Source organism: Haliaeetus albicilla, chromosome Z, assembly GCF_947461875.1.
Source record: "Haliaeetus albicilla chromosome Z, bHalAlb1.1, whole genome shotgun sequence".
Lineage (NCBI taxonomy): Eukaryota > Metazoa > Chordata > Aves > Accipitriformes > Accipitridae > Haliaeetus > Haliaeetus albicilla.
Genome location: NC_091516.1, coordinates 21,918,241 through 21,943,870, shown reverse-complemented (window position 1 = coordinate 21,943,870; position 25,630 = coordinate 21,918,241). Strand labels below are relative to the sequence as shown.

The 25,630-nt window shown below is 38.3% G+C and overlaps 1 protein-coding gene across 19 annotated transcripts in view; it reads left to right on the top strand.

Moving 5' to 3' along the window:
* Positions 1-24,412, top strand: part of MPDZ (multiple PDZ domain crumbs cell polarity complex component) — a 99,732-nt gene extending 75,320 nt beyond the window's left edge. For 18 of the 19 annotated variants that reach the window (XM_069776127.1, XM_069776137.1, XM_069776144.1 and 15 more), the window contains 20 exons: positions 946-1,111; positions 1,712-1,908; positions 4,015-4,106; positions 4,378-4,468; positions 4,813-4,893; positions 6,004-6,096; positions 6,189-6,263; positions 7,714-7,891; positions 10,315-10,460; positions 10,796-10,879; positions 10,988-11,181; positions 11,442-11,589; positions 14,768-14,854; positions 16,233-16,329; positions 16,990-17,033; positions 18,128-18,250; positions 19,191-19,295; positions 19,413-19,525; positions 20,604-20,727; positions 21,577-24,412. In XM_069776127.1, the coding sequence (XP_069632228.1) occupies positions 946-1,111; positions 1,712-1,908; positions 4,015-4,106; positions 4,378-4,468; positions 4,813-4,893; positions 6,004-6,096; positions 6,189-6,263; positions 7,714-7,891; positions 10,315-10,460; positions 10,796-10,879; positions 10,988-11,181; positions 11,442-11,589; positions 14,768-14,854; positions 16,233-16,329; positions 16,990-17,033; positions 18,128-18,250; positions 19,191-19,295; positions 19,413-19,525; positions 20,604-20,727; positions 21,577-21,723 (2,385 nt within the window). In that variant the 3' untranslated portion in view covers positions 21,724-24,412. The remainder of the gene's footprint in view (positions 1-945; positions 1,112-1,711; positions 1,909-4,014; positions 4,107-4,377; positions 4,469-4,812; positions 4,894-6,003; positions 6,097-6,188; positions 6,264-7,713; positions 7,892-10,314; positions 10,461-10,795; positions 10,880-10,987; positions 11,182-11,441; positions 11,590-14,767; positions 14,855-16,232; positions 16,330-16,989; positions 17,034-18,127; positions 18,251-19,190; positions 19,296-19,412; positions 19,526-20,603; positions 20,728-21,576) is intronic. The other variant, XM_069776131.1, reaches the window with a different exon arrangement.
* Positions 24,413-25,630: the final 1,218 nt, after the last annotated feature.

Below are 25,630 nucleotides of genomic sequence, written 5' to 3'. Positions count from 1 at the left end.
ACAGTTGATCTGGCAAGTATCAAAGTCTCTTGGGCATGCATAAGCTTCAGAATGATGACATTCAGAAACCCATTTCTTGCCGGCGTGTTTACTCTGACCAAGCCAAAAATATGTAAATTACAAACACTTAGCCAAATCCCTGATCAGAGTCAATATTCCTCAGGGAAACTGACTTGAATGGAAGCTTGCCAGATTATGGATTTGGGCGTTCAACAATTATATTGCAGTAATCGTGTGTTTATACTTTTTAACTTTTTGTGAATATGAATAGACCACATACATCAAGACCACAAGTATTTGTCTCCTTTGTGATTTAATCTGTATCCTCCTTTATTTGATCTCCCCTGTGCAGCTTACAGGAAATCAGTAAATAAGACTGAGAAAGTCCAGTTACTGTGGATTTCTTAAATATCATCTATTTCATTTTGGTTTTAAATTGTCCTTTCAGTTAATATGCCAGTTACTGTCTTTTTTCTGTTGGCATTTTTGAAAGCACCAAGTTCTCTGTTTCCTTTCCCTTTCCTCCGATGTGGCTTCCAAAGCACTTGATAGGAAGAAATTATGTGTGGTGGCTTTTAAAAATAAAATGAAGTAGAAGTCTTTTACAAACGTCACATTAAAAAAAAATCACTTGAGTCTACAAAAGAGACTTTTTCTGAAATGTAAAGTGGCACATAAAACTTTACTGAATTGGGCTTTTATTGTGAGTTCTGTTTGCTTCCCAATACATTTTGGAGTGATGTTATCTCTTACCTTGCCTGGTGTTTGTTTCCATCTTTTATCTCTTGCAGCCTTTCTGTGCTGTGTTATTAATTTAGAATTCCAGCTGCTTGGTATTTAAACTTCAAAGCCATAGTCATTGCCATTTTGACATTTTTGTATACTAGTTTGCCCTACATAGAGTCTGCATCTGCTTAGCCACTGTATTTTTCTTATTCTCCACAGGCATTTGATCAGTCCGATCTAGAGCCAGAAAAGACTTCGCTTTGTAACAACCTGCCTCTGCCCCCTCCTTCAGCATTTTCAGGAATGAGCTGTGATGTTGCGCAGTCATCTTCTAGCAGAGTCCCAGAGGATGTGGAGAAGGAGGATGAGTTCGGTTACAGCTGGAGTAAGTTTATCCTTTGTGATAATTCAGTGTTGAAATAGCACTGTAGCAGAAGATATGGGGGGTCCAGTTTGAACTATTTTGTTCTCATGTGCTTTGTGGTTTGGGTGTTAAGTGTTGCTGTCAACTTTCAGTTGTGCTTGGTCAGATGCACATGGTGAAATATAAAACTAATTTGTCCTTCCTCATTGCACTCCAATCTCTGTTTTCCTCTGTGGTCCAAATTCACTGTTTCACATGTAGGACTACTTGAAGAATTTCAGTGTACTCTGTGTAACTGATGGCAGTGATTAATGTAATAGCTTCTGTTACCTGAAGGTGTTACTGGAGGGAAGATTCTTGCTTTTATGTGTGAAAGGCCTTTTTTAAGAGAGGTTTTAATGTTTTCCAAAGTTAGAAGGAAAACAAGGAACTAGAAATATTGTTATAAACCACCTAAGGCTGAGCTTAAAAGAACGTGTGTTGTACACTTAAAATTTTCTCATCCATTTTGAGATTCTTCTGTCAGATACTGCCCACTGGACACTGATCTTGACTCTCTAGGTGACTTGTGAAACTTTCTAATGTAAATCCAACCTCTGCTGCCCACACTTTTACATTTAGAAAAGATCGTGCAGCGCTATGGAAATCTACTGGGGGAGCTACACGTGATTGAGCTGGAAAAAGGAAGGACAGGTCTGGGACTTAGTCTTGCTGGTAACAAAGACCGATCCAGGATGAGTGTCTTTGTAGTGGGAATTGATCCAAATGGAGCAGCTGGCAAAGATGGCAGGTTACAGATTGCAGATGAGTTACTAGAGGTGAGTTTTTGCAATTTATACTGAAACCCAAACATACTGACGTAAAATGCACTAAAATATTAGAATCGTGCTGCAATATAGATGTTCTTCAGTGGACTTTGAAATCCCCAAGTTATCCAAGTTGACATCGCTATGCTACCAGATTTTCATTCTGGTGTACGCCAAATAGCTGCAGCTGGGATTTTTTTTCCTGGTTATAGTAGTACTAAGTAAAGGTGTGTCTGTATTTAAAACGGATAAAAATGGGGGAAGACAGCAGTTTCTGGGTTACAGAGATGTATGGAAGGGCAGTTCATTAGAATATTGAAGTCCTTTAGTCTATCCATCTCTGGAGTGCTCCAGACTTTCTAGTTACTTCTCTGTCTACTGGAAGTATGATAATATCAGAATATTTTTATCTTGTTTAACATATAAAATGGAAATGAAATTGGGGAAACAGGAACAGATCCATTTGTGTTATGGACTTTTATCTCATGACACATTCAGGCTGTTTTCTAGTGGCATTGTGGAGGGACCCAACAGCTGAATGTGCAGCTAACATTCCCAATATATATATGAGCATAAGGTATATTTTTATATTACCACAGTTTACTTGATGATACTTGCACATATATTCTCTGCTATAGGTTTTCCCATTCTTTCTGATAGCAATAAGTTACATTACCGTCACAGAAATGCTTTGTGTCATTTCAAAACTGTATGTGGAGGTGTTTGAGGATGCACTGGGGAGATGGTACGGGGGTAATGATGAGACTGAACAAAGCTCGGGGGAGACACTGAGGGAGTAAATGATGTAGGTTGGCAGTTGCAGACTAGGAGAGAAACTAAGGGATTTGTGGCACCATGGCTCTCGTCTCATGGAGGGACCTGTTAGTTGCAGAGTCCAATGTTACCTGCTAGACAATTCTCTTGAATCAGCTAAAATGTGTGTTTTTAAAAGCTTGATGTTGCTAGTGCTCAGTATCCTCAGAACACATTGAAACACAGCTGTCTGAGTCTGCTCTCATGTAATTTCTTGCTTACTGTCCATGCCGTGAACCTGCAAACTGATGCTAAAAGATTATCTTAGCATCTCAGAGGTTGAGATTGTCTCAACCTCTTCTGAGAGGAGACATCTGAGCTTGCTCCTCATGTTCCCCAGTAGCTGTCCATCAGCTGTGGTGGGCCATGCCCTGTCCCCCAGCTGACAGCCTGACCGTGGTTCTTCACAAGCCGATGGCAAACACTGGAAGCAATGCTGCATCTGGATTGTCACCTTCAGTGTAAATGACTGGGCTCATTATCCCTGTGACCATGGCTGCGTGGGAGCTGAGGGGTTGCTGTTAATGCTCAGCCCTCAGTTCAGTCTTATATCTGTTGCTCACTGTCCGTTGCTTCTCTGCTTCTATTAGTATTACCTCAGTGTGTGTTGCATTATCTTCCCTTTGTGTAAGTCCAAGCTATCCTTTTCCAGTCATTTCGCCTGTCTTAGAGTGGACTTCTGCACTGTAGTTTTCCATTTCCAAGAAGAAATGCAACTAATAAAATGTGAGCAAATAATGGCCTTATTCTGCAAATTCACACTGATACTTCCAATTGTATCCAAATCATAGGGGCTTCAAAGGGTTTCAGTGAGTGTGCTCTGCCAAATGAAGACAACGATTGTCAGTTCAAATCTTCAGATTGTAAATGCACCAGTGTTCAGACCTATGTGTATGAAGTGCCTGGCTTAGAGCTGAGATTCGATAAATAATAGCAATCCCGTTGCTGGATATAAGTGATTCATTTATTTGTTGTGGTTAGAATTTCCCATGGCCATGCTTTATCATCACATCAGTCAGGAGGTGATCAATGGCAAGTGGAAATAGATGATGTGCCAGGTCAACCCAGTGTAACTCAGAGAATGACATTTTTAGCACTATGACAGTGTTAGTCTGAAATCGAACCGTAAGGAATTTTTTACTGGAAGAACGGAGTGAAAGCAGGACATAACATACTCTGTTATTTAAATACAATTGCTGCTTTAGCCAGTGATGTGAGATAATGGATTTTTTTAAGGCTTAAAAAATAGTTTTATTATAAGGGAATTAAAATATTTTGAGAAATAATTGCTACCTTTCTTTATAGATAAATGGGCAAATACTCTATGGAAAGACTCATCAGAATGCTTCCTCAATAATCAAATGTGCACCATCTAAAGTAAAAATAATCTTTATCAGGTATGTTCTGGTTAAAGGTTTGGCTAAAAAGATTTACTTTTAATATGCTCAAGTTTTACACAGAGTGTTTCTGTTTTAATTTTGATAAGGTAGATGTGCTTTTGAACCCAGTTCTTAGTAGTTGTTAAATATATCTTGTTTTCTGTTTTGATATTTGCATTGTGAGTGCCAGAAATAAAGTAAAAGAAAGCACTAGACTTAAACTTGTTATAAGAAATATGGTGCTGTATTACTACATTCTTACTACATTCTTTAACTGAATCTATTGTAGAAATAAAGATGCAGTAAATCAGATGGCTGTTTGCCCTGCAAAGTCAGTAGAGGCTTCACAGTGTACTTCAGGGACACTTCCACATCAAGAGGTAAAGTAAATTTTTGTTTTTCTCATTTGACTGAGATACTAACATTGTGCTGGATAGAGGAGTGCCCTGTGTGCTTAGCAAATACTATAAGAAAAAGAAATCCAAGGGAAAAACAAACGAGATTTTAGTAAAGCTGCTAAATTTAGTACAGCTGTGCTAAATTCTGTTTTATTTTATTTTCATCTAAAGTATGAAGTAAATCTAACATTCCCGTGCATAGGGTTATAGCAGTTTAAATGAATCTGGAAAATGATCAGACCCACTTCAAATGTTTGTGTGCTACTTTATTTTGATGTAAAATGTTGGATATAGTTGTTCACAGTTATGTTTTCATTTGCTATTAGACTGATAGCAGCGCTGCAAACTCCAGTGCTTGTTCTGACTTCAGTTCATGTAAAAACATTCAGTATGTGGAACTCCCTAAGGTATGTGCTGAAAATTAAATTCACATCAGCCACATTTGTATTCACCATTTGCTTTTTTGTAATGGTGTCTCTCTTATGGTGAATAAACTTTGTCTCTTACTTACCTGAACTCAGAATAGAGATTTCTAGATGTCTTCTCTTCCTATTTGTGAGTAGACCCCAAAGTTTTCCTGATGTAATGACTGTCTTTGGCAACCTCATGAGTCTCTTTAACTCCACATAAATTTGCCAACTGCTCTGTGTCTATGGAATAAGTTACCTCTTGTCCTATTTGCAGAACTTTTGGTACCCAGCTGCTGGTGGTGCCTCAGGTCAAGTCATTGCCTTAGATGTTTGAAGTAAATGAATTAGGAGATTATAAGCACCAAATCCCCCCAAATAACATACATATTTAGTGGAAATTTTGCATCTGGGAGAAAATGACCAGGTGTTCTGAACTATGAGGCTTCCAAATAAGGGTGGAAAAATTGCTGCTCCTGCTTATTGACATGGAGAAGACAGTTGCATTCAATGGACATAAGAATAGAGACTTGCAGACTGTTAGTAAGTTTTTCTCCTTGGAAGGCATCTACCCTTCCATTATTAACCAGGAGAATATCTTACAGATAGTGGTGTCTGGATGATTTAGTTCTAGGTGAAAGCTTTAGGGAAATTTCACTCTGCCACAAACATTTAATAATTTCACAGGAAGAGCATACATTTTTCCATCCTCATTATTTTCCACTCCCATGTGTATTTCTTCTGTGGTTTCAAAGAATGAATTTAAGCTATGTCATGAAGTTTTATTTACCTCAGTTTGTAGTTTCCAAATATTTTGTGTTTATTACTCTTATTTGTGAATTTAACAACTGAATCACAATTGACCTTGTAAATTTCAAAGGAGTGGATTTGAATTTAAAAGTGCTTCAGATTTATTTTGGTAGCCAGTATACTGTTTGTAGATTGGCAAAATCTATTTCAGAAATAGATTAGTTTAAAACAAGAATATTGATGCATTGTGAAAACCCAAACTTTTGTTATGTCTGTTGCCTTCACTAGTCTTTAGTGAATGTATTCCACCATTTTGATAAACACAGTGCCTAACCATTTGCATTTTTCTGTTTGCCCCAGGATCAAGGAGGCTTTGGAATTGCCATTAGTGAAGAAGACACAATTAATGGAGTAGTTATTAAGAGCTTAACAGATCATGGTGCAGCAGCAAAGGTGTGAGAACATTTACAATCCGAACAGGGAATGAAAAACCTTTTTTGGAGTAGTATCCAGAGCTTATGTTTTTTATTCTGTGTTGTTTCCAGGATGGACGAATCAAAGTTGGAGATCAGATCCTGGCAGTGGATGATGAAATTGTTGTGGGACATCCCATAGAAAAGGTGCTTCTGAAGTGTCAGAAATGTTGCAGAAATCACACCACTCAGTGTAGGAGGTGATTGTGTCTTAAACAAACCAGTGAGGTTTTCATGACTATAATCTGACTTCATTCTCAAAGCTGGCTAAAGAGCCAAAGATCCACAGGCATTGTTTGGATAAGGAAACTACTGCAGAATAAGCTAAAGCCTGAATTTAAAGCTCAGCTGCTATTTTATATTAATACATTACATGAATCGTCTTATCTCTGTGCTAAAAATGTGATTTATTTTTTTTTCCCCTGTGGTTCAGATCTGATGACTGAGAGGTACTTAGTTGTGAGATAAAAGCCTTGAACTGTCACTCAATAATGACTCTTTATAGCTACTCCACTTCAAAAGTATTAGAACCAGTAAAATTAGTATGTGTAAATTTACATGGGTGAGTTGCTTCAGTGGTAAATCAGGCCATGAACTGTGCTTATACATGGGGAGTGTATGTAATAATGGCCTCATTATATTCCAAGCCTGGTATTTCAACCCTTTGAAGAAAACAATCTCCATTCCTAAGTAACAGGATTTATTTCTAACTTCTAGCTCTGCAAACTCAGTTTGGGTTCTGTAATGAATCAGGGAGGGCTTTTTTCTAGCACCTGCCTTGCTACAAAAAAAAGTGATTCTTTAGAAGAAGATTACTTTCTAATTTTTAGAGGGCAATTAGGAGAGCATCCAGTTTACTGTTTGATGTGCTGCTGTCTCTGAAGCAGTAAATGAGTAAGAGATAGTGAAGTTCTCTGCAGGGAAGTAGGGAGGCTTTGGAAGAAAGAGAGTAGTAACTTACTTGAGTAAGTAATTTCAGAAAATACTTCTGATTCTACTGAAATGCAAAGTCTTGGGAGGACTTGGTGTTTTTCCTGTGAGATGGCAATTAATTGTGAAGGTTTTTCAGCATCCCTTTAAACTAGATTCTGCATTACACACCAGTGTCCTTCTCTCCCTCCCATAGTTCAGATAATATTTTCAGATTTTCCTTCCAGCAGTGCATCTGATTAAGGAGCTAGGATGGCAGTAGCACATTTATTTAAATCAGTAGGTATTTTGGCATTGACTTCTGTGGGATCAGAATTGGGCTCCACCCAAGCATTTAAAGACAATACTAGTTTTCTGAATTTTCTAATTGTTATAATAATAGTATTTTGTCCAGAGAAGCCATGAAAAGACTGCCACATTCTCATCTGGTGTTGTTTGGCGAAGTTTCATGGAAGCTACTTGATTAACATCAGCCAGGTCTGGCCCACAGATAAATCTATTGCTGTTTCTTGTAAAAAAAATCAATATTTGTCCTTATTCATTACCAAGAAAACCTTCAGGATTGTGACTTTTAGCTCCAGTTTGCAGAACAGTTCTTCTGCTTCACTTTTGTTTTACAACTGAACAGTCCAGTTACAGTCTTCACCAGGTTTTCTTTATCATTCAGTTTATTAGTTTACTGAAGACATCTAAAACTATGGTGAAGCTTACAATCAACTCAGCAGAGATGGATAGCCTGACTGCAGCACCAGTCCCTTCCAGCACTGCCCCAGCAGAGAGGAGGAATATGCAGACACCAGCAACTGTCCCCTCTTCCAGCTCACCAGAACCAGAAGCAGTCAAAAGTAAGGTTCTCCTTGTGTGTCTGTCTTCAGTGGGGCTGTGACATGGAAATGAAGACCCAGCTTATAAACAAGTTCTCTCTTTTTGTATGCACTCAGCTGTCTTCTGAGTTGCATTTTCTAGTACTTCTGGATTACAGATCTATCTAAATAAAACAGTGAGGCTCCACACCAAAGAGCTAGCTCTTGCCTTCCCACTGGCCTGTTTTAGAGGCAGGAGGGTGGAGGGGTTTCCTCCTCCCCCCCAAAGGCTGTGCAGCAGGTGCCTCTATCAAGGTTGTCCAGAACTAAGTAGGAGGCTTTCCTTTAAATGAGGGAGAAAAGTCATGTCATCTTTCCTAGAACAGGGGAATGATTGAGACTGTCTTGCCATTTATGACTAGCCATGTTTGACTCTCTCCCTTTAGAGTGGAGAGTCGAGATGTGACCAATTGGTGATGGTTATTGGTTAAGCACCACACTACTAAGAAGATAGTAATAACTTTACTGAGTAATGTGCACTTCACAGTTAATGTATATGTACATCACTGCAAGTATTACTGAGTTGTGTTTCTATTGATTATTATTAGAAGTGGTATTGATACACAATTATACTACTATAAAGAAATCTTAAGAAACACATGGGAGACCTACTAGGTAATAGTTCTGTTGTCTTCCCTTCTGCATTTATATAATCTATTGCCTTGTCCAAGTCTATCCTTTCCATTTCTACCCTGCCACAGCAAGTCTCAGGGATAAAGACCTGATGGAGATTTCAGCAATGCTCCCTCCAGCATCCTGGGGATTTGTGATTGCAGCTTGGCTTCACTACCGTTTACAGGCATCTACAACCCAATTGCTGGAAGATCTCATCCTCTTGGTTCTCCACCTGATTTTACAATTTATTCCCCCACTTTCTTTTACCAAGCCTGTCTTTTTCCTGCCCCTGCACCTTGTTTTCTCTGCACAGACTCTTTCCAAATAAGCAACCCATCGCTAACTACTTTTTTTCCATGTTGGTCTGATTTCTACTACATCAGTACCCAACTTTGGTGTTTCCAGCAGTGCTGTGTAGGCAATTTTTGTCTCAATACCAATGCAGCTATCTAGATGAGCTCAACCTTGCATACCAAGATTCCCTTCCAATTCTTCAGTTCATGTATTTCTTGTACATTTTATGCCTTCTGGACAGAATTATATTACTTAAGCTTTGACTCCCCTACTTAGCTCGGACTAAGCATGGACAGTTGCTCATCATACACGTGAAGAACTTACATAACAGAGCAATAGAGTAACCTGTTCTATACTCACACAGAAGCTTTACCCTTAAAAAGTCTTAATTGCCTTTCTGGTTCTCTTCAGAGGCCAGGACTCTTAGTTTTGAGTCTTACTGTTCCTGAAGGACGTATTGCTCACACTATATCTAAGTATTTGTCTAACATAAATCCGTATTTCTGAATGGTCAAGTCCTCTGTTAGTTTCAGTGGAACTTCTTTTAATCAGTGCCCATTTAAAGTGTCTCAGAAGGATTTAGATGCCTATTTTTACCTCTTGGAAAAAATGTAGTTTTGGTGTTTCTTTAAACCACAGGAGACATCAGTGACAGAGATAATCTGAACATCCCAGACCTTTTGATTGCTGATTCTTTCCTTTAGTTGCTACACAGTATCCCCTCCTAGTATTTTTAGCTTTTTTTTTCTGTGAAGGATACAGAACTGACAAATACTGAAGCAAAGATCTATTTGTGACATACCAGAGATACTGAATTTACGGATAAATTGCTACATAAGGATGCGATATGTATTTGCGCTAGGAGAATATATATTTACACCACAAGACTTAGTGTTTCCAAAAGCTGCGTCAGTGGCCAGTTAAAAGTTGGACTGGCGTAAAGTTCTTTTTGAGGGCCACTAAATATATCGTTGTGTATAAAACCTTTGACTTGACCATGGATTGCTGGACTTGTGGAATACCACTATATATGATTCATACTTAACATTCTTTCTCATGGTACAGATCTGAGTCTGAGACAGAATATTTAGTTAGATGGACCTTGACTTGACCCATTGCAAAAGTGCAGGGCTGACATCCTTGATATTTAATACATGCTATGTACTTCATTTATCTCTGGTCTACATTGCATAGTTGCTGGTATAGATGTTTAAGTTAAATTCCATCCTAAATAGAATCTGTTGTGTACAATAGCTTCTTTAGCTATCCAGACTGTGATTCAGGAACTTGATGGTATAAAAATGGGATAATTGTGATTAAAACTAGAGGATAGTACTTGTCTGAGGGGAAGGGATAGTTGGCAGCATCATTCTCTGTAGGTCAGCTGCTCAGCTGTTGCTGTAGAACTGTTAATGGGCTCTCAAAATGCTGTTTTAAAGTCACTTTTTTAATACAAAGCTGTCTTACTGTAACCAGGTGTATAATTGTTGTTTTAGACACAAGTAGATCTTCAACTCCAGCCACATTAACCTCTGACCCAGCTACTTGTCCCATCATTCCTGGATGTGAAACAACCATTGATATCTCCAAAGGGCGGACTGGTCTTGGTCTGAGCATTGTTGGAGGAGCAGACACTTTGCTGGTTGGTTGGAAAAATATGTGTCACTCAAGTGAAATAACAATAATGAAATTAAAATGTGTGATAGAAGAGATATTTCCTTAATTTGTTTCTGTAGCATTTATAAAAAGATACCAAAGATACCAGTTTAGGGAAAAAAAAGCAAAAAAAAAAAGGCAAAAAGCACTTTTAAAATTGAAAGTATAAATGAACTTCTTAAATGTTTTGGTAGTTTGTCACACATCTGACTGTTTTGTTTATCACTGATGAATTATAGTAGGAATTTTCAGTTGTTCTTGGTTCAAAGCAGGGGCATGTTCTTTCAACATGCAATCTATTTTTGTTTTATTTATCCACAGGGAGCAATCATTATCCATGAAGTATATGAAGAAGGAGCAGCATCTAAAGATGGGAGACTGTGGGCTGGGGATCAGATATTGGAGGTGTGGTGGTTTCTTTGGTCACTTCTGTTGTCATTTGCTAGTTAGGCATCTTCTGTTTGTCTGCTTGGAAGGTCCTGCACACTTTATCATTGTATGCTTTCATTGCAGGTGAATGGGACTGACCTCAGGAATGCCACACATGATGAAGCGATTAATGTCCTCCGACAGACTCCGCAAAAAGTTCGTCTCACTGTGTACAGAGATGAGGCCCAATACAAGGAGGAAGACATGTATGATGTACTCAATATAGAGCTCCAAAAGAAGCCTGGCAAAGGCCTTGGGCTGAGTATTGTTGGGAAAAGGTATGAATGTACCTGGATAGTCAATGTCTGGGACTTGCTGGGCATGCTCATGTTTCTGTGGGGGTCTAGTGCTCAGGTCCTGCAGACTTGAAGGCTGTCCATGTCATTTTTGTGACTAAGCTAATTGGCCATTCCTAGTGGAACTAGCCCAGCATTACTCAACAGAAAAATGAGACAATGCTTATTGTGCTCCCAATAGCAAACCATAAAAATGGACCTCAAACAATACTGTAATGCAAAATCCATGTGTGTATTTGCAGAAATGATACAGGGGTGTTTGTGTCAGACATCGTCAAAGGAGGAATAGCAGATACAGATGGGAGATTGATGCAAGGAGACCAGATATTGACAGTGAACGGAGAAGATGTTCGAAATGCTAACCAGGAGGCTGTTGCAGCTTTGCTAAAGGTATTGGTAAAAGAGAAGGTGGATAAAAGTGAAGAATTGAGATCCAGATTTTTTGAAAGCTTTTGTTTTTCAGACTGAGTTCAGACTGTTACTGAGATGTCAGGGAGAATGAACTGTGGATCCAACTTTAAGCTTCCTGAAGTCTAGAGCATTCAGATTTTGATACTTTGCCTGATGAAAATGGGAGTAGTGGTGGCGTAGAGTGCCATAGGTTTATAGTGCAGTAGAAGACCATTAGCTGGAACAACCTAAAACTTAACACTGTATTTTCTCCAACAAACTGATAACTGGTTAAGTATCTCACATTTTTAGAAAGATAAGCAGACCTGACTTCAAATGATGGAGAATTCATCAATGTAGTTGTGCCAAAAAGTGATTACTTTCATAGTTAATAATGTTAATTGTACTGTTTTTTTCTATGTTTGTCTAGTGTCACCTTACATCCGTTAAATACTATAATGCATTTTCCAGTGACCAAGGCATCTAGTATAAGAAATTGATTTCTCACAAAGATAACTGAAGTAAACTTCTGTCTACAGCTCTTGGAACCAGAATTTCTATTCTCAATAAATTTTGTGCTTCTGATGTCCTCCCCCTATTTCCAAATCAGAATGAAATCAGATATACAGCATTTCCTGTGGTCTGGCAGGAAGTCCAGCTGGTCAGCCAGCTTGTCTGTTTTCCATCCAGGGTTTTGAGACATTTCTGCTGCATGGTAAGGATTCCATCAAGTCAGCATTTTCCAATGGAAAGCCATTCCACTGGAAAAAAATTAACACCCACTACTCATAGCTGACTCTTGGATACATAGACAGATCATGCCTCTTTGCACTCACATTCAAAGGTATATTTTTCCAGGTCTTGAACAGTTCCTCGAGCCTTTTTTTTTGGGGGGGGGGGAGAGGGGGGGAAGAGGGGGGGGGGGGAGGGGGGGGGAAGAGGAGGAGGGAGGCCGGTGGTAGTTAGAAAGGGGAGGTAGGAGCACTTTTTCTGTATTTTCAGCATGTACGCGTAAGTGAGAATGCCAGAAGTGGGTCTGTGTTCTGACAGTGAACTCCTTAATATACTCTTCTGGGGTAATAGTACTTTTCCTTTCTTACCTGATACTTTATTTTATCTACAGATAATGTGTTTCTTCTTCATATGCTGCATTTTTATATCCCCTTTAAATTAAAATACCATTTTATGTGGAAAGTTTCTTCCATTCTGGCAAGGATTTTGGAGTATCTAATTGAAGATTTTTAGTTCCCACTTAACTATTTGTATATTCATGTTTTAAATACTTGATCCCACTCAGTAGTGGTTGTAATTAATTGTCCTAGCCCTGAGAAATAAGGCTTTTAAAATACCTCAGATAAATTTTTCTTAACAATTCTGTTTTGTTCATGCAGTATAAATGGAGTAAAGCATGATCACTCACATGTAGGCAGTCACCATTTTTAGTTTAGCTAGCAGTTCTGTTTTCATTCACAGGAGTAAGATCTAGGAGCAAATTGTCTTGAACTGCCTGAAATGTACTTTGCTAGAAAATTATTTACAATCTTTGGAGAATCCCAATGTATTTTAAGTAGCATGAGACCACTGGAATGTGTTGTCAGGCTGAGAATTCTGCCTGTTCTTGCAGTGTTTCTTTTTAAGTATCCCTAAAACATGTGAAAAGCTGATAATTTTTTCCCCTCATTTGACTTAGGATTTATCAAATGGGAAACTTCAGGAAGAGAGAAAGCTGTAATAAAATTAAATGTGAATTGATTTATTCAGAAGTTCAGTTGGAAAGTATTACCTCCCACTTTCACACATTATAACTTTTAAATCTCATTTGTGGGTTTGCATTCTATGTGAGGATGTGGTAATTTTAGGTACATAGATTACTTACTCGATTTTCCATTTTGGATTAGAGTTGTCCGTGTGGTTTAATACGAGTCAATTCATACAAGCAGGAAAGAATGGTTTTGCCTGAGCTATGATCAAGTCTTTCCCAGGACATAGAGAAGTCAACATTATTTTAAAAATAAAAAGCAATTTAGTAATAAATCTCTTCTAGTGTCACCCCTAAGAAAACAGCAACAGGATATGAGGTATGGAAACCCTATTTGAATGGGTATGTCCTGTTGTTGGTTTTGATATATTGGTCTATTTCTTACTATGAATTTTCTGACAAATACATGAAACTCTCTTAGGGTAATGCAACTAAAGCGTGATAAATAAAGGCAAACTTATGTAATATTAAGTTCTTTGCATACAGGAGTTCATATAACAACTTCCTAGTGGAAAAAAGAAGGAAAAGCAAAATAGCAACAAAATTTTGAAATTTCTGTATTTTAATACGTTGCAGAGAGATGGTCTTCTTTTGACACTACTTGTATTATTTTGGAAGTCCAGTTTTCTAAATGTTTGTGATAAAAACTTAATTGTTTCCAAAATCAGCCTAATGTCTTGGTTTCTACATATTTGATTGCAGGTGAATTTTTTCCGAGACATGCAGACATGTAAATATTAATAGTGTAATTAAAAGCTTAAAGAGTAGTGGAAGGATTTTCCAATGTGTAAACAGTCTGCTTCACTCAGCTTTCTGTTGGGAATCAGATGCAGAAAGTTCATTTAAACTACAGATGTTTGGAAAACCTCCTGCCCAAAATTTCTTCAGTTATGTTGCTATGGATCCAGAATAACAGATAATTTCAGGAGCAGGCAGGAGATGACTAACTGCCAGTTTAGATATCATGTTTTCAGTCATATCAACAGAAATAATGATTAATACTTTGAGGTGTTACACTATTTTTAGTGCTTATTGTGAAAATAGTCAATTTCACTATTCGTTGAAAATGCCATCTTGAAAATATATGTTGACATAACAATTGAGAAACCAAAACTACTCCCTGTTACGTGAACAGTAACAGAATTAGTCTTCTTGTGTAATTTTCACATCTGTATTGTAATACTGGTTAATCCAAAAAGTACCCTGCTCAGTATTGAATATCATGGTACACTTTGTTTGTGTGGCTTTGATACTGCCATGAGCACTGTGTGCTCAGTGCACACCACAGGGTTGTTAGTCCGTTATTTTTGCCTGTCCATATTTTTTTCTTTTTCCACCATCTAATAAGTGAATTAAATATTATCATAGGCTTTAATGTTGTAGACAGAAGAGATGTGTTATAAGTGACTGGTTCTTTAGTGTTCATTAGGTACGGTAAGACTAGAGGTCGGAAGAATAAAAGCTGGTCCATTCCACTCTGAGAGGAGAACATCTGAGAGCAGCCAGGTGTGTAACTGTAAAACTGTTTAGTTTGGAAGAAATAATGGTTAAATAATGAAGCAAATAAAAAGAATTGGTTTTATGATGACAAGGATTTTCCACATACCTGATCTAAGGTGAAGGAAAGTAGTTTTTATCTACTTTGCAGCTTTTTGGTAAACATTTTATGTGTTCACTTTAGCATATTGTATCTGTTAAAGACATGATCCAGCCAAAAATGTAATCCAGAAATTACTTTGCTGTGTTGTCTAGTCTGGTTTTTATGGCTCCACCCTGGGAAGCAGGGAGAGCTCTGATTCTCATCAATACCGGAAGAAGTTGGAGTGGACTTTAAACACTTCATTACTTTAGAAGTGCTTGGCATGCAATGGAGTATTATTTTGGTAAACTTAGTGAATTTCTCCTTGCATATTCTTACCATGATTGTGGTCATCAGAAGCAGGAAACCTGCACACTTTCCATCAGGGTTCTGTCAAGTTTATTTATTTTATTGTTGGTCTAATGGTGGACTGTAACAAACTCACATCAGTTTCTGCATTTGAATGCATTCTTAATGTGGTAGCAGTTCACATGATGATTCTCTCCAGTAGGAGCTATATTCCCAAGAGTTCACAAGTTACCTTAGAACTTTCTTTGGTTATAAACTGGGTATGCAGATCATCAAGTACTGAAGATAAATAGTTTTAAGACAAATCATAAACAGTTTCAAGTGAGCAGGTTAAGACTGGATAACACTGAAATATTAGACTTTCTTCAAAATGGGGAACGCCAAACAAGATGAAAATGTGCAGGCTCTGGGTGGTCTTCATGCAAGTTGTTATGTAAGAAGAAGCTCCCAGTGTTGAATGTTTTGAAGAGTCTGTAACAGTCAGCGAACGGGTCTCACTGGGAGCCATGTTGTTCCTTTACATTGCCCTGCAGGTGTAGTGAAAATCTTTCTGGAAATTGTGCAAGGTGAAGCTGAGTGGAGAGCCTAATCTTAGTTTTAGCTGATGCAGTGGGTGAACATGAGAGTACACATGAGCATGTATAAAGATCTGTCTTTTATATTCTGTCCCTACTTTGATAATCACAGCTAACTTCTGCACCAGAAGATCTCTATGAAGTGATAGAAGGTGCAAATATAAGGGCACAGTATGGCCTCAGAAGCAGCGCTTCAAAGTATTGCATGGGGTTGTAGGCGTACACTCTCTGTTGGTCTAATGATGTTTCAAACAAGGACCATTCTAGAGTGACCAAGAGATACGTGGAGGTTCACTGTGCCAGCTTTAACTGGGCACAGAAAAAGTAAAATGCGGCAAAATCCGCTGAATACAGTAGGTTACAGTTTTATCATTTGGGTGTCTCAAGCTGCTCTCTAATCCCAGTTTAACACTGTATTTAGGTCAGTGAAGGAAGTGGCAGTCTCTCATCATTCGGTTTCCCGGTTTCTGGGTCCAGTGCACCTGAGGTCTTTGAAAGCGGTCTGAAGAAGAATACCAGTAAGGTTTCTTTGGTGCTTTCGCTATTTTATACATGTGAACTGATAGCTGAGATCTTTCACTTCCTCTAAAATGTTGTCATGTGTGCTGTAGGCCTGAAAGTGATTCCTTAGTCATTAAAGCACTTCAGGGGTGGTTATTGTACAGTACATTATATGTATCTTTGAATAGGTTTTTGTAAAAGAAACTAGCAGCTTGTTACACCAGCAGTTTAGATACCGAGAATCTTAAGTTGAGCCATAATTTTCTGTTTAATCTAAATATGTCTTCAGTCAAACTGTTTCATACATAGAAATCCAGATACTGTGTAGTTAAATTAGAGTAGATGTGAAATAGCTGTCTCATGCTCAAATTTAGAACAAAGTTGCTTCTGACCAAAGTGTTGCTAGGAAATAATAGTTTTTTCTATTTTATGTGAGTATGCTTAGAAGTCTCATTCCAAAAGTTATTTAAATGGTGAGATTGAATGACTCTTTTACCCATTCTAGAAGTATTTCAATCCTGTTAATTTAATGACAGCCACTTTCAAAATCTGCTTAAAACTTAAGTCTATAATAAACCGGCAGAAACTTAGAATGATCATAGTGGTTTGGGTAACTTTAATGGAAAGTTTCCTAAAAATGCTGATGTAACTTTTCCTTTTTTAAATTTATTTGACAGCAGCTTCTGAAATACAGGGACTAAGAACAGTTGAAATAAAAAAGGTAAGTTACAGCATGAAGTGGTATATATCAGGAACAGGTTTTGTAGATGTTGTCAATAGGTGTGTTTGCAGAAATGAAGAAGTCTGGCCCTGTTAATCATTTTGAGAGAAGAGCTGATGTGGCAATAGCTAATTAATTCGCCTATCTTTTCAGGTCAAGACTGTATGCTTTCCACTGCCTATATTTTTATGTAAAATCAGTGTGATTTATGCTGTCACATTTTGTGACCTGTTCTGAAAGCAAATGAAGGAAGGATTAGTAAGAGATAATGGGACCTAGTTTTACTGTTATCAGACCAAGTTAAATCTAGACCCTGTTTCAGTGAAGTCAAGGGAACTATACCAAAGTCGCAAGCCCATTGTTTGGTATTTCATATTTTTCTTCACACATATTTTTAATGGGCAGGCTTTTAAATGACAGCAGCCAGGTTTTCAACTGTGATAGTCAACTTTCTTATTTACAGGAGCATGAGGTCTGAGTTGCAGACTGCTTTCGATTATCCAAAATATTTATATTTATTTAACTTTGCCTGGCATCTAGTTCACTTGATTACATGGATGGTATTTAGCCATTCTGTTTTTACAGTAGAATCTGCAAATACCAGTTTACAATAGCAGTTTTTGCAGTTAGGTAGGGTGTTGTACAGTAGTGAACAGTTAGTTTTGTTCTTCAACAGTAGGACACTAGGGGGAGCATGAGGATTAATTCTAGTCTTTGGAAGGTTCATAATAGGAGATTGATATAGACAGTATTAAGGACAAGCAATCCCATCTATCCGGTTTTCCTTGCCCAGACTTTCTATGCTGACATTAAGGGTCTGACGCTGAATTCCATAAGTATTTAGTTTGGTTAAGATAAAACATACAACTAAGTCAGCAAACTGTCACCTACCACTGATAGGAAGAAACATATATTGTGCTTTCGGCACTTTCTCGAAATGATGCAAAGTATATTAGCTTAAAAAATGGCTTGAGACATGGGAATTCTGATTTTCTTAAGATAGGGGCTTTAGTAATTTTTTTATATAAGCCTACAGTTCTTTGTATGTGTTTTTCTTTCCACAAGAATCTAATCTTTTTTCATAACAATAACAGGGCCCTGCGGATTCACTAGGAGTGAGCATTGCTGGAGGTGTGGGAAGTCCTCTTGGAGATGTTCCTATATTTATTGCCATGATGCATCCGAATGGAGTTGCAGCTCAGACTCAGAAACTCAGAGTAAGTTAATTGTTAAGAAGGTTTTAAAGATTGCATGGGTAATGCACAGTAATTACTCTAGGCAAGCAATAAATTAGCAGTTTAAGGATACAGTCATAAGTGCTTCTGGCTGTGACAAGAATTTTTGCTGTTTGGATTGATGAAACAGTAACTCAGATTGGTAGCATGGTAAAAGGTAATTGCTGAAAGATACTAACTTTGGGAAGGAAGTCCTAAAGCAATCTTAGATCATAGAGGTAGTCAGCTTGTGAAAATTAAAAGTAGAGAGAGTGATTCAGAATGATGGATTCTGTAAGTGAGCTCCACTGATGAGCGTGGTTGTCATTACTGCAACTGTATGTATGCAGTCTGTTTTATCTCATGTTTTCTATGCTTATCTATCTTAGGATAGAGATAGTACTTTTTAAGGTTCTGAGTTAAAGTGAGAGGTTTTATCTGATACAGCACTTAAGTGCATACTGTATCTGATCTGTGCCAGAGGTGGCTCAATTTGACTTATGCTCCGTGGAAAATGTACAGTGGTATTTCAGGATGAATTAAAAAATACAATCTCTGATGATAGTTTACTACTTCAGTCTGTCTGTCTTCAGGTGGCATAAAAAATGTATCTGTTTTCTTACATCCAGTATATTTCTAGAGTATTAGGATCAATTCTGTAGAGCATCGTTACTTTTTTATACTGAATACACTAAACCAGTGTAATTTGCTAATTGTGATGTTGAATTTTTTTACCTTTGTGTTGGATCTTTATGTAGTTCAGAGATGATTTGCCTTCAAGAGAAAATGTACCGTAAACAGTTGCTAATTTCTTTCTTCCTGCCCTATATCACTGATAAAATCTGGCTGAATGCAAATACACAAATCTGCTATTACTGAAAGAAAGTGACAAATAAATCTATGTAACTGAACTTAGTTAGATTTTCTACCTTTTCTTCTGCAGGTTGGGGACAGGATTGTTAGCATCTGTGGAACATCTACTGAGGGCATGACTCACTCCCAAGCTGTTAGTCTCTTAAAAAATGCTTCAGGCACTGTTGAGTTGCAGGTAAAAAGTCTTCAGTGACATTTGGAATATTTTCTGAATACCATTTTTCCAGCTGCTACAATGAATTATTTTAGTGTCACCATTCTCATTTTACTGGTTTACAAACTCCATTCCTAGGTTGTAGCTGGAGGAGAAGTGAGTGTCATAACTGGTCAGCAGCAGGATCCACCTACGTCCAGTCTTTCATTTGCGTCACTAACTTCAACCAGTGTTTTTCAGGATGATTTAGGGTCAGTAAGTACAGAATATACAACCTCTGTAACCTGTTATTTTAGGTAGAACTCAACCTAAAAAACTTAACACATTCTAGCAAATAATGGATGAATTGTTTGACTTAATCATGACTTGCACATTTGGTATAATGGGACATGTAGGCCATAGATCCTCTTGTGCATTTTTCATGATGTGATTTGCTGTGCTGCTTTATTTTGCCCCTTTGTAGAGTTATGATGTGATTTGATTTCTCTTCTGTAAATACAGCCTGCTTTGTTTCACTGAGCCTTGGTAGCTGGCATTAATTGATACAGCCAAGATGTTTTTTCTCAAACTTAAATAGCAAGGCCCTTTCCACAGTGGTACCTGTGTTTCCATAATGTGCTTTCTAGCACTGGGCTATCAGGAGCATTGACCTTTCCTGTAAACAAGGTATACTGCTTCTGGTATAATGCAAGGTACAGCTACGTAAACAAGTTTTGCCTCAAACTCTGTCATAAATCTGAAGCATTTTTATTCTAGGAACAGGGAAAGAGAGAATGGGGTTCTTTAGCCACACAGATCTACTTTAAAGATAGAACTTCAAAATTTCTTATAGTCAAAGTATATGGGGGGAAATATACCTATAAATGGTATGTATAAATGCATATATACAAATACACAGTCATATATTAGTGGAGGAGAGAAGCAATTAAACCTTACAACATAAACTGTCGGGTCTAATTTTGGACCTTTTTTAGGAGGTGTAATGGGTTACAGGATTTTTAAAGTAGATGTTTGTTACAGAGATAGGAGGTACTGGTATTGCATCTCTACTTCACTGGAAAGCACTGTTAGTGGGACATTGCAGCCATAACTATGCCCTGAGTTGGGTGGAAGAGGTGTTTGAAATAGCTTTTAGTGGTAGCGAGGGCATTAGACAGTTACAGTGTTCTACGTGAATTAAAATAGCCAATTCATTATAACAGCATTTTTAGTTACAGTGGAAAGGGAAATGTATTGCTTAGCTTGAAAGGAAAAATATTTTTTGTTGAATATTCTACATGTTAAATCGTAAGTTCAGACGACATCGCAATACTGTTTTCCTTTTCTTAGACCTCCTCAGTACAAGACGATCACTCTGGATAGAGGACCAGATGGCCTAGGCTTTAGTATTGTGGGCGGTTATGGCAGTCCCCATGGAGACTTACCCATTTATGTGAAGACGGTGTTTGCAAAGGTAAGTGTAAATTTGTTCAGTCGATCCATTTATTAGTTAGTTCACAGCAGCTACTGTCTTAAATCATGGCCTGAGTTTGAAGCCAAAGGATTGTTATGGTTTCTCACAGCTTTTCTTCCTTAGTGCAAGTGCTGGTCAAAATGGGCCTGTAGCATTTGAAGGCTATAGTCTTAGGAAGATTCAGAATTTCCAAATGCTTGTGCCCCTGCATATGGCAGAGTTGTCTTCAACTCTCAAAACTGGAATTGTGTACAAACTTAGAAAAACAGCCCCCTTGCCTCATGTTTAGAGTGTATTTTCTTTAGGTAGTAGAAGGGACTGTTTTATTTATTTTTACTGAGAGTCTGAAAGATAGACCAAGATAAAAGAATTGAACTCAGTCTGGACCTTTGGAGAAGTTCAGGTACTGACCTGGTTTTGATAGTTGGGACTGCCCTAGGAAACAGCCCTGCGTCAGAGAAAACTGGAATCAAGAATCCTAAACTTTTATCATAAATCAAAGTACAGAGCTGAGTTTTGATCACTGAATTTCTTACACCAGTTGCTGAAAACTTCTTCAGGCCTTGAAAATCTTACTTCTATGATAGTACAGTTTAAATGTTACGCTAGCTGGACAAACAGGGTTAAGGGAATATAAAAATCCTGTAGATCTGATGTTGTGAAACTTAGGGCAGAACATCCTGCAGCACTAGCAGGCTGTACTACAATTGACTGTATTTGAATCATTGAAAACAAAAAAAGTTTTAAGGGGTTTTATGCACTGAAACCATCTTATTCAGACTATAAGAGCAGTGTGGCAGGGAGAAAAAGAAATGCATGAGTCTGCAGTTACATTTTGTATCGTTTCAGGGTGCAGCAGCAGAAGATGGACGCCTGAAGAGGGGGGATCAAATCATTGCTGTGAATGGGCAGAGTTTAGAAGGGGTGACCCATGAGGAAGCAGTTGCTATTCTGAAAAGGACAAAAGGAACAGTTACTTTGACTGTTTTGTCGTGAACTGGCTGCCCAAAGGGGTAGGGTCAATAAGACTATATTATTTACATTCCGCATAGCAAAGAGAATGGAAATGTTTATATAGACTCCTTGCTCTTCCAGCTTCACAGGACTGTTACAACACTGAAGAAAAATAACACTTAACCATATTTTTGTATACAGTAGATGTGTTTCTCTTACTGTCAAACCACTGGGATGGAGTTATGTCCACTATGGAAAGACATAGATATCTTTCATATTAGTATGATAATGAATGCTTGTAAGCCACCAAAAAAAAAAAAAAAAGAATGTTTGCATTAATAACCATACAACAAAACTGGAATGTTTTGCTAAGAGGCTTTGGATATTTGAAATATGTTGGAAAAATGATAAAGTCACCAAGTCAGCAAGGAGGTTTCATGGGCAGCAGTAGTCAGAAAACAGAAATAATGTTATTGAAGAAAGAAAGTATTAACAAAATAAGGAATTTTGCGAAAAGAAGGAAAAGTATGTAATCTGGAGGCAGATGATTAATGGACTTAGATGGTTATTTGTATTATTTCACAATGCCCAAGCAGAAGGAGCTGAGTGGGTGACTTTGGTGGGTATTTTTTTTGGTTGTCTGTTTGTGTGTTTAAATTTCCTAAGTCACAGTGTATCCAAAAAAAGAAGACTGTGTTTTAGTTTGGCCTAAGTTTAATGGTTTGGGTTGGTGGGGTTTTTTTTAGGCAGGTGTGTGTGTGTGTGTTTGTGTTGAAAGGAGAGGACTTGTGCTCAGGACTGAAAAATCACTTCGCTAGTGGAAACTACTGGTGAATGAGAATGCCCAGCAACTGCAGTATTAGAAGAACTAGACTTTTCTTTTATAATAGTAGTGTTTTCTAGCCTATGTGGATGTGAAAGCAACCTTCCCAATATCGAATGTATGTAAGCGAAGGTTGCCCTCTTCCAACATGCAAGATTAACTACAGGCTCAGTGCAGATTTTTCTGCTAGCTGCTTGAATCAGAGCTGCTAACAAACTGCTCAGGGCAGGTTTACTTAGCTGCAGACAGAGACTTGGGGATATTGATTGAGACAAGGTGGAAGAAGTTGATGTTATGGTGTTGCTGCCATTATCAGTAGCAGCAAAGGTAGAGTCCTCCTTGGACTGAAGCAGCCTAAAACCAGGAGTTAAGGGTGGATAAAAGGCTGAAAATCCCTCCTAGTGGAGGTGGGTAGTAAGACAGCAGTGAAGGTCTTTCTGCATCAGCATTAAGCAGGAGGTGTGAGATCCGCAAATACTGTTTTGGGGTTATTAATCTTAAAGCACAAATACAAGACAGTGTCTAGTGAGCATGATACAGCCATGGAGCTGTTCTTTGGGCAGCAGTGTGGTCACTAAATTTATCAACATCCACAGTTTCCTAAGGTGGGATCCTCACTAAAACTTTCTCTCAAAACTTCACTCACTGAAACCCTTAGCTGATTGTAGCCTGCCTTTGCCTCTGGTTCTTCAAAATGGCTCTTAGGAATCTGGCAGATAAAGCACACTTTGCCCATGATTTACCTTCATGCGGAAAAATTTCACCAAGTCTTTTGAGGGAGAAAGATACATTGCTAATTAGCAGCAAGACCCTTCGTGTTAATTAGCCAAAAAAATTGTAGCAAGAAGGCCACCATGTCAGTTGTCATTTAAGAGAAATCGGAACTGAAAATTGTGGTGGGTTGACTGTGGCTGGATGCCAGGTGCCCACCAAAGCCGCTCTATCACTCCCCCTCCTCAGCTGGACGGGAGAGAGAAAATATAATGAAAGGCTCATGGGTCAAGATAAGGACAGTTTTATAAAGCGAAAGCAAATGTTGCACGTGAAAGCAAAGGAAAAGAAAATATTTTATTCTCTGCTTCCCATCAGCAGGCAATATCTGGCCACTTCCTGGGAAGCAGGGCTTCAGTACTCATAGTGGTTGCTCCAGAAGACAAACTTAAATAACAAATGCACCCCTTTCCATCTTCCCTTACATAGCTTTTATAGCTGAGGTGACATCATATGTTATGGAATATCCATTTGGTCAGTTTGGGTCAGCTGTCCTGGCTATGTCGCCTCCCAAGATCTTGCCTGGCCCCAGCCTGCCGGTGAGGGGAGGGGGAGGAAATGTTGGAGAGACAGCCTTGGTGCTGTGCCAGCACTGCTCAGCAGTAGCCAAAACACTGGTGCGTTATCAACACTTTTCTAGCTACCAATACAGAGCGCAGCACTATGAGGGCTGCTATGGGGAGAATTAACTCCATCTCAGCCAGACCCATTACAAAAATGCAGGCAATGGTCAGGCCACTATTAGGGGAAGATACAAAAGACTAGCATTTGTTTTAGTGGGACCCAAAAACAGTATTAGGAATGTCTGTGAAATAGTATTGACAAATTGATAGCTATGTCTAAGTGAATTAACTAAAAAATCCACCCTCTTTGTTTCTTAACTATTCTAGAAGTTACACAGTGGTAGGCTAAGATGAAAGAAAACAGATAGTACTGTTACTGGATACTGTTGTTATTGCTATTCTACACTTACTCCTTGGTTAGAGTGAGAAATGCCCATATTAGAGTATGTAAAGTCACTTTAAATGCTATCTATATTTGTAACAGAAGTAGTGTACAGATATTTTGTTACTGCTGTTCTGTCTAAATGGAGGATTTAAGTAAATAAATTCCAAACTGTCATGATGAAGAAATAAAGTTGCAGGTGTGTTTCTGGTTGCTTCACAATGGCATGCTTGCATTGTTCATTCTGTTGTGAAAGATTAATTCAAAACAACTTAAATTAATTTTTTAAAAAAGGCATTACTCTTTATGTGAACCTTAAATCATCTGCTAAAAATTGCTTTATTTGGATTTTATCTTTGCTTGCAAACTCAGTAAATCCATGAGACCAGATACCAAAACTATTTAGGAATTTATATGAAGCCACCTTGCTTTTTTGAATCAGACAGCATTAATCATTGTTCAGTCTGTTTAAAAAGCATTCCTTCAGCCATGGGACTTGCCATGAGGGATCAAAACAGTGAGCCATGGAGCCTGGGACTTTGCTTTTAGCTGTGACCCATGCTGCTGCTTCAGAGCACAGGATCTCCTCCAAGCCCCACACCGGGAAAGCTGTTGGTAAACTTTGCAGGCTTAGGATGTTTGGTTTTCTTTATCGTTTGGTATTCAACACAACTTCATATCACGGGGTTAGTTCTGTAAGGAGCTAGGTACTGTGGCCCTGGTTCTACTAAGTCTTCCAGTTTCGGTTATGTTTTTTCCATGAGTGTGTTAACTATGGGACTTGACAGGGTTGGGGCCTGGCATCTTAAAAGCTCCAGCTTATTGTCTGTTCAGATATCCAGTCCTTTCTTTTAACTCTGCTTACCTCTCACCTATTTGATACTAGTAATCTTAGAGTGGTGTTAATGAATGAGACTGTCACTTTTTGTAAGCGTGGGTCTGGACAAAGGACAGCTGGCTCATGGGAATGCACATACTTCATTTCTTGGCAGTGAGCAGGTATCATTGGCATAGCTGGTTTCCTATTCATTCCTCTGCTAGAATTTATTTCTGGGTTAGCTATATGGAAGCTGTTGGTAATTCTTAGTTGGGAGAGTGGGTGGAATTTAGTAGCCATTGAGGATCCCCTTCCCTTCATCCTATCCAGCCTCTTTTTAAAAGACAAAAAGAAGCTCTATATTCTGTAGACCTAGACATGGACTTGCCTAAAAAAAGATCCAAACCTCAAAGAAGAAAAAAGAAAAAAGTTGTCATCTTTATTCTTAAGTGGCAAAAAGTTGTTTTGTTTTACTGACAGAGACTTGCAAGTAATGTGGAGGAACTTAGTACTTTTAATAGTGTTTTGCAAAGAAAGCCTTATCTCGAAGTGAGAGTGACATTGGAAGGAGGCTGGTAGTGGTTTTCCACACA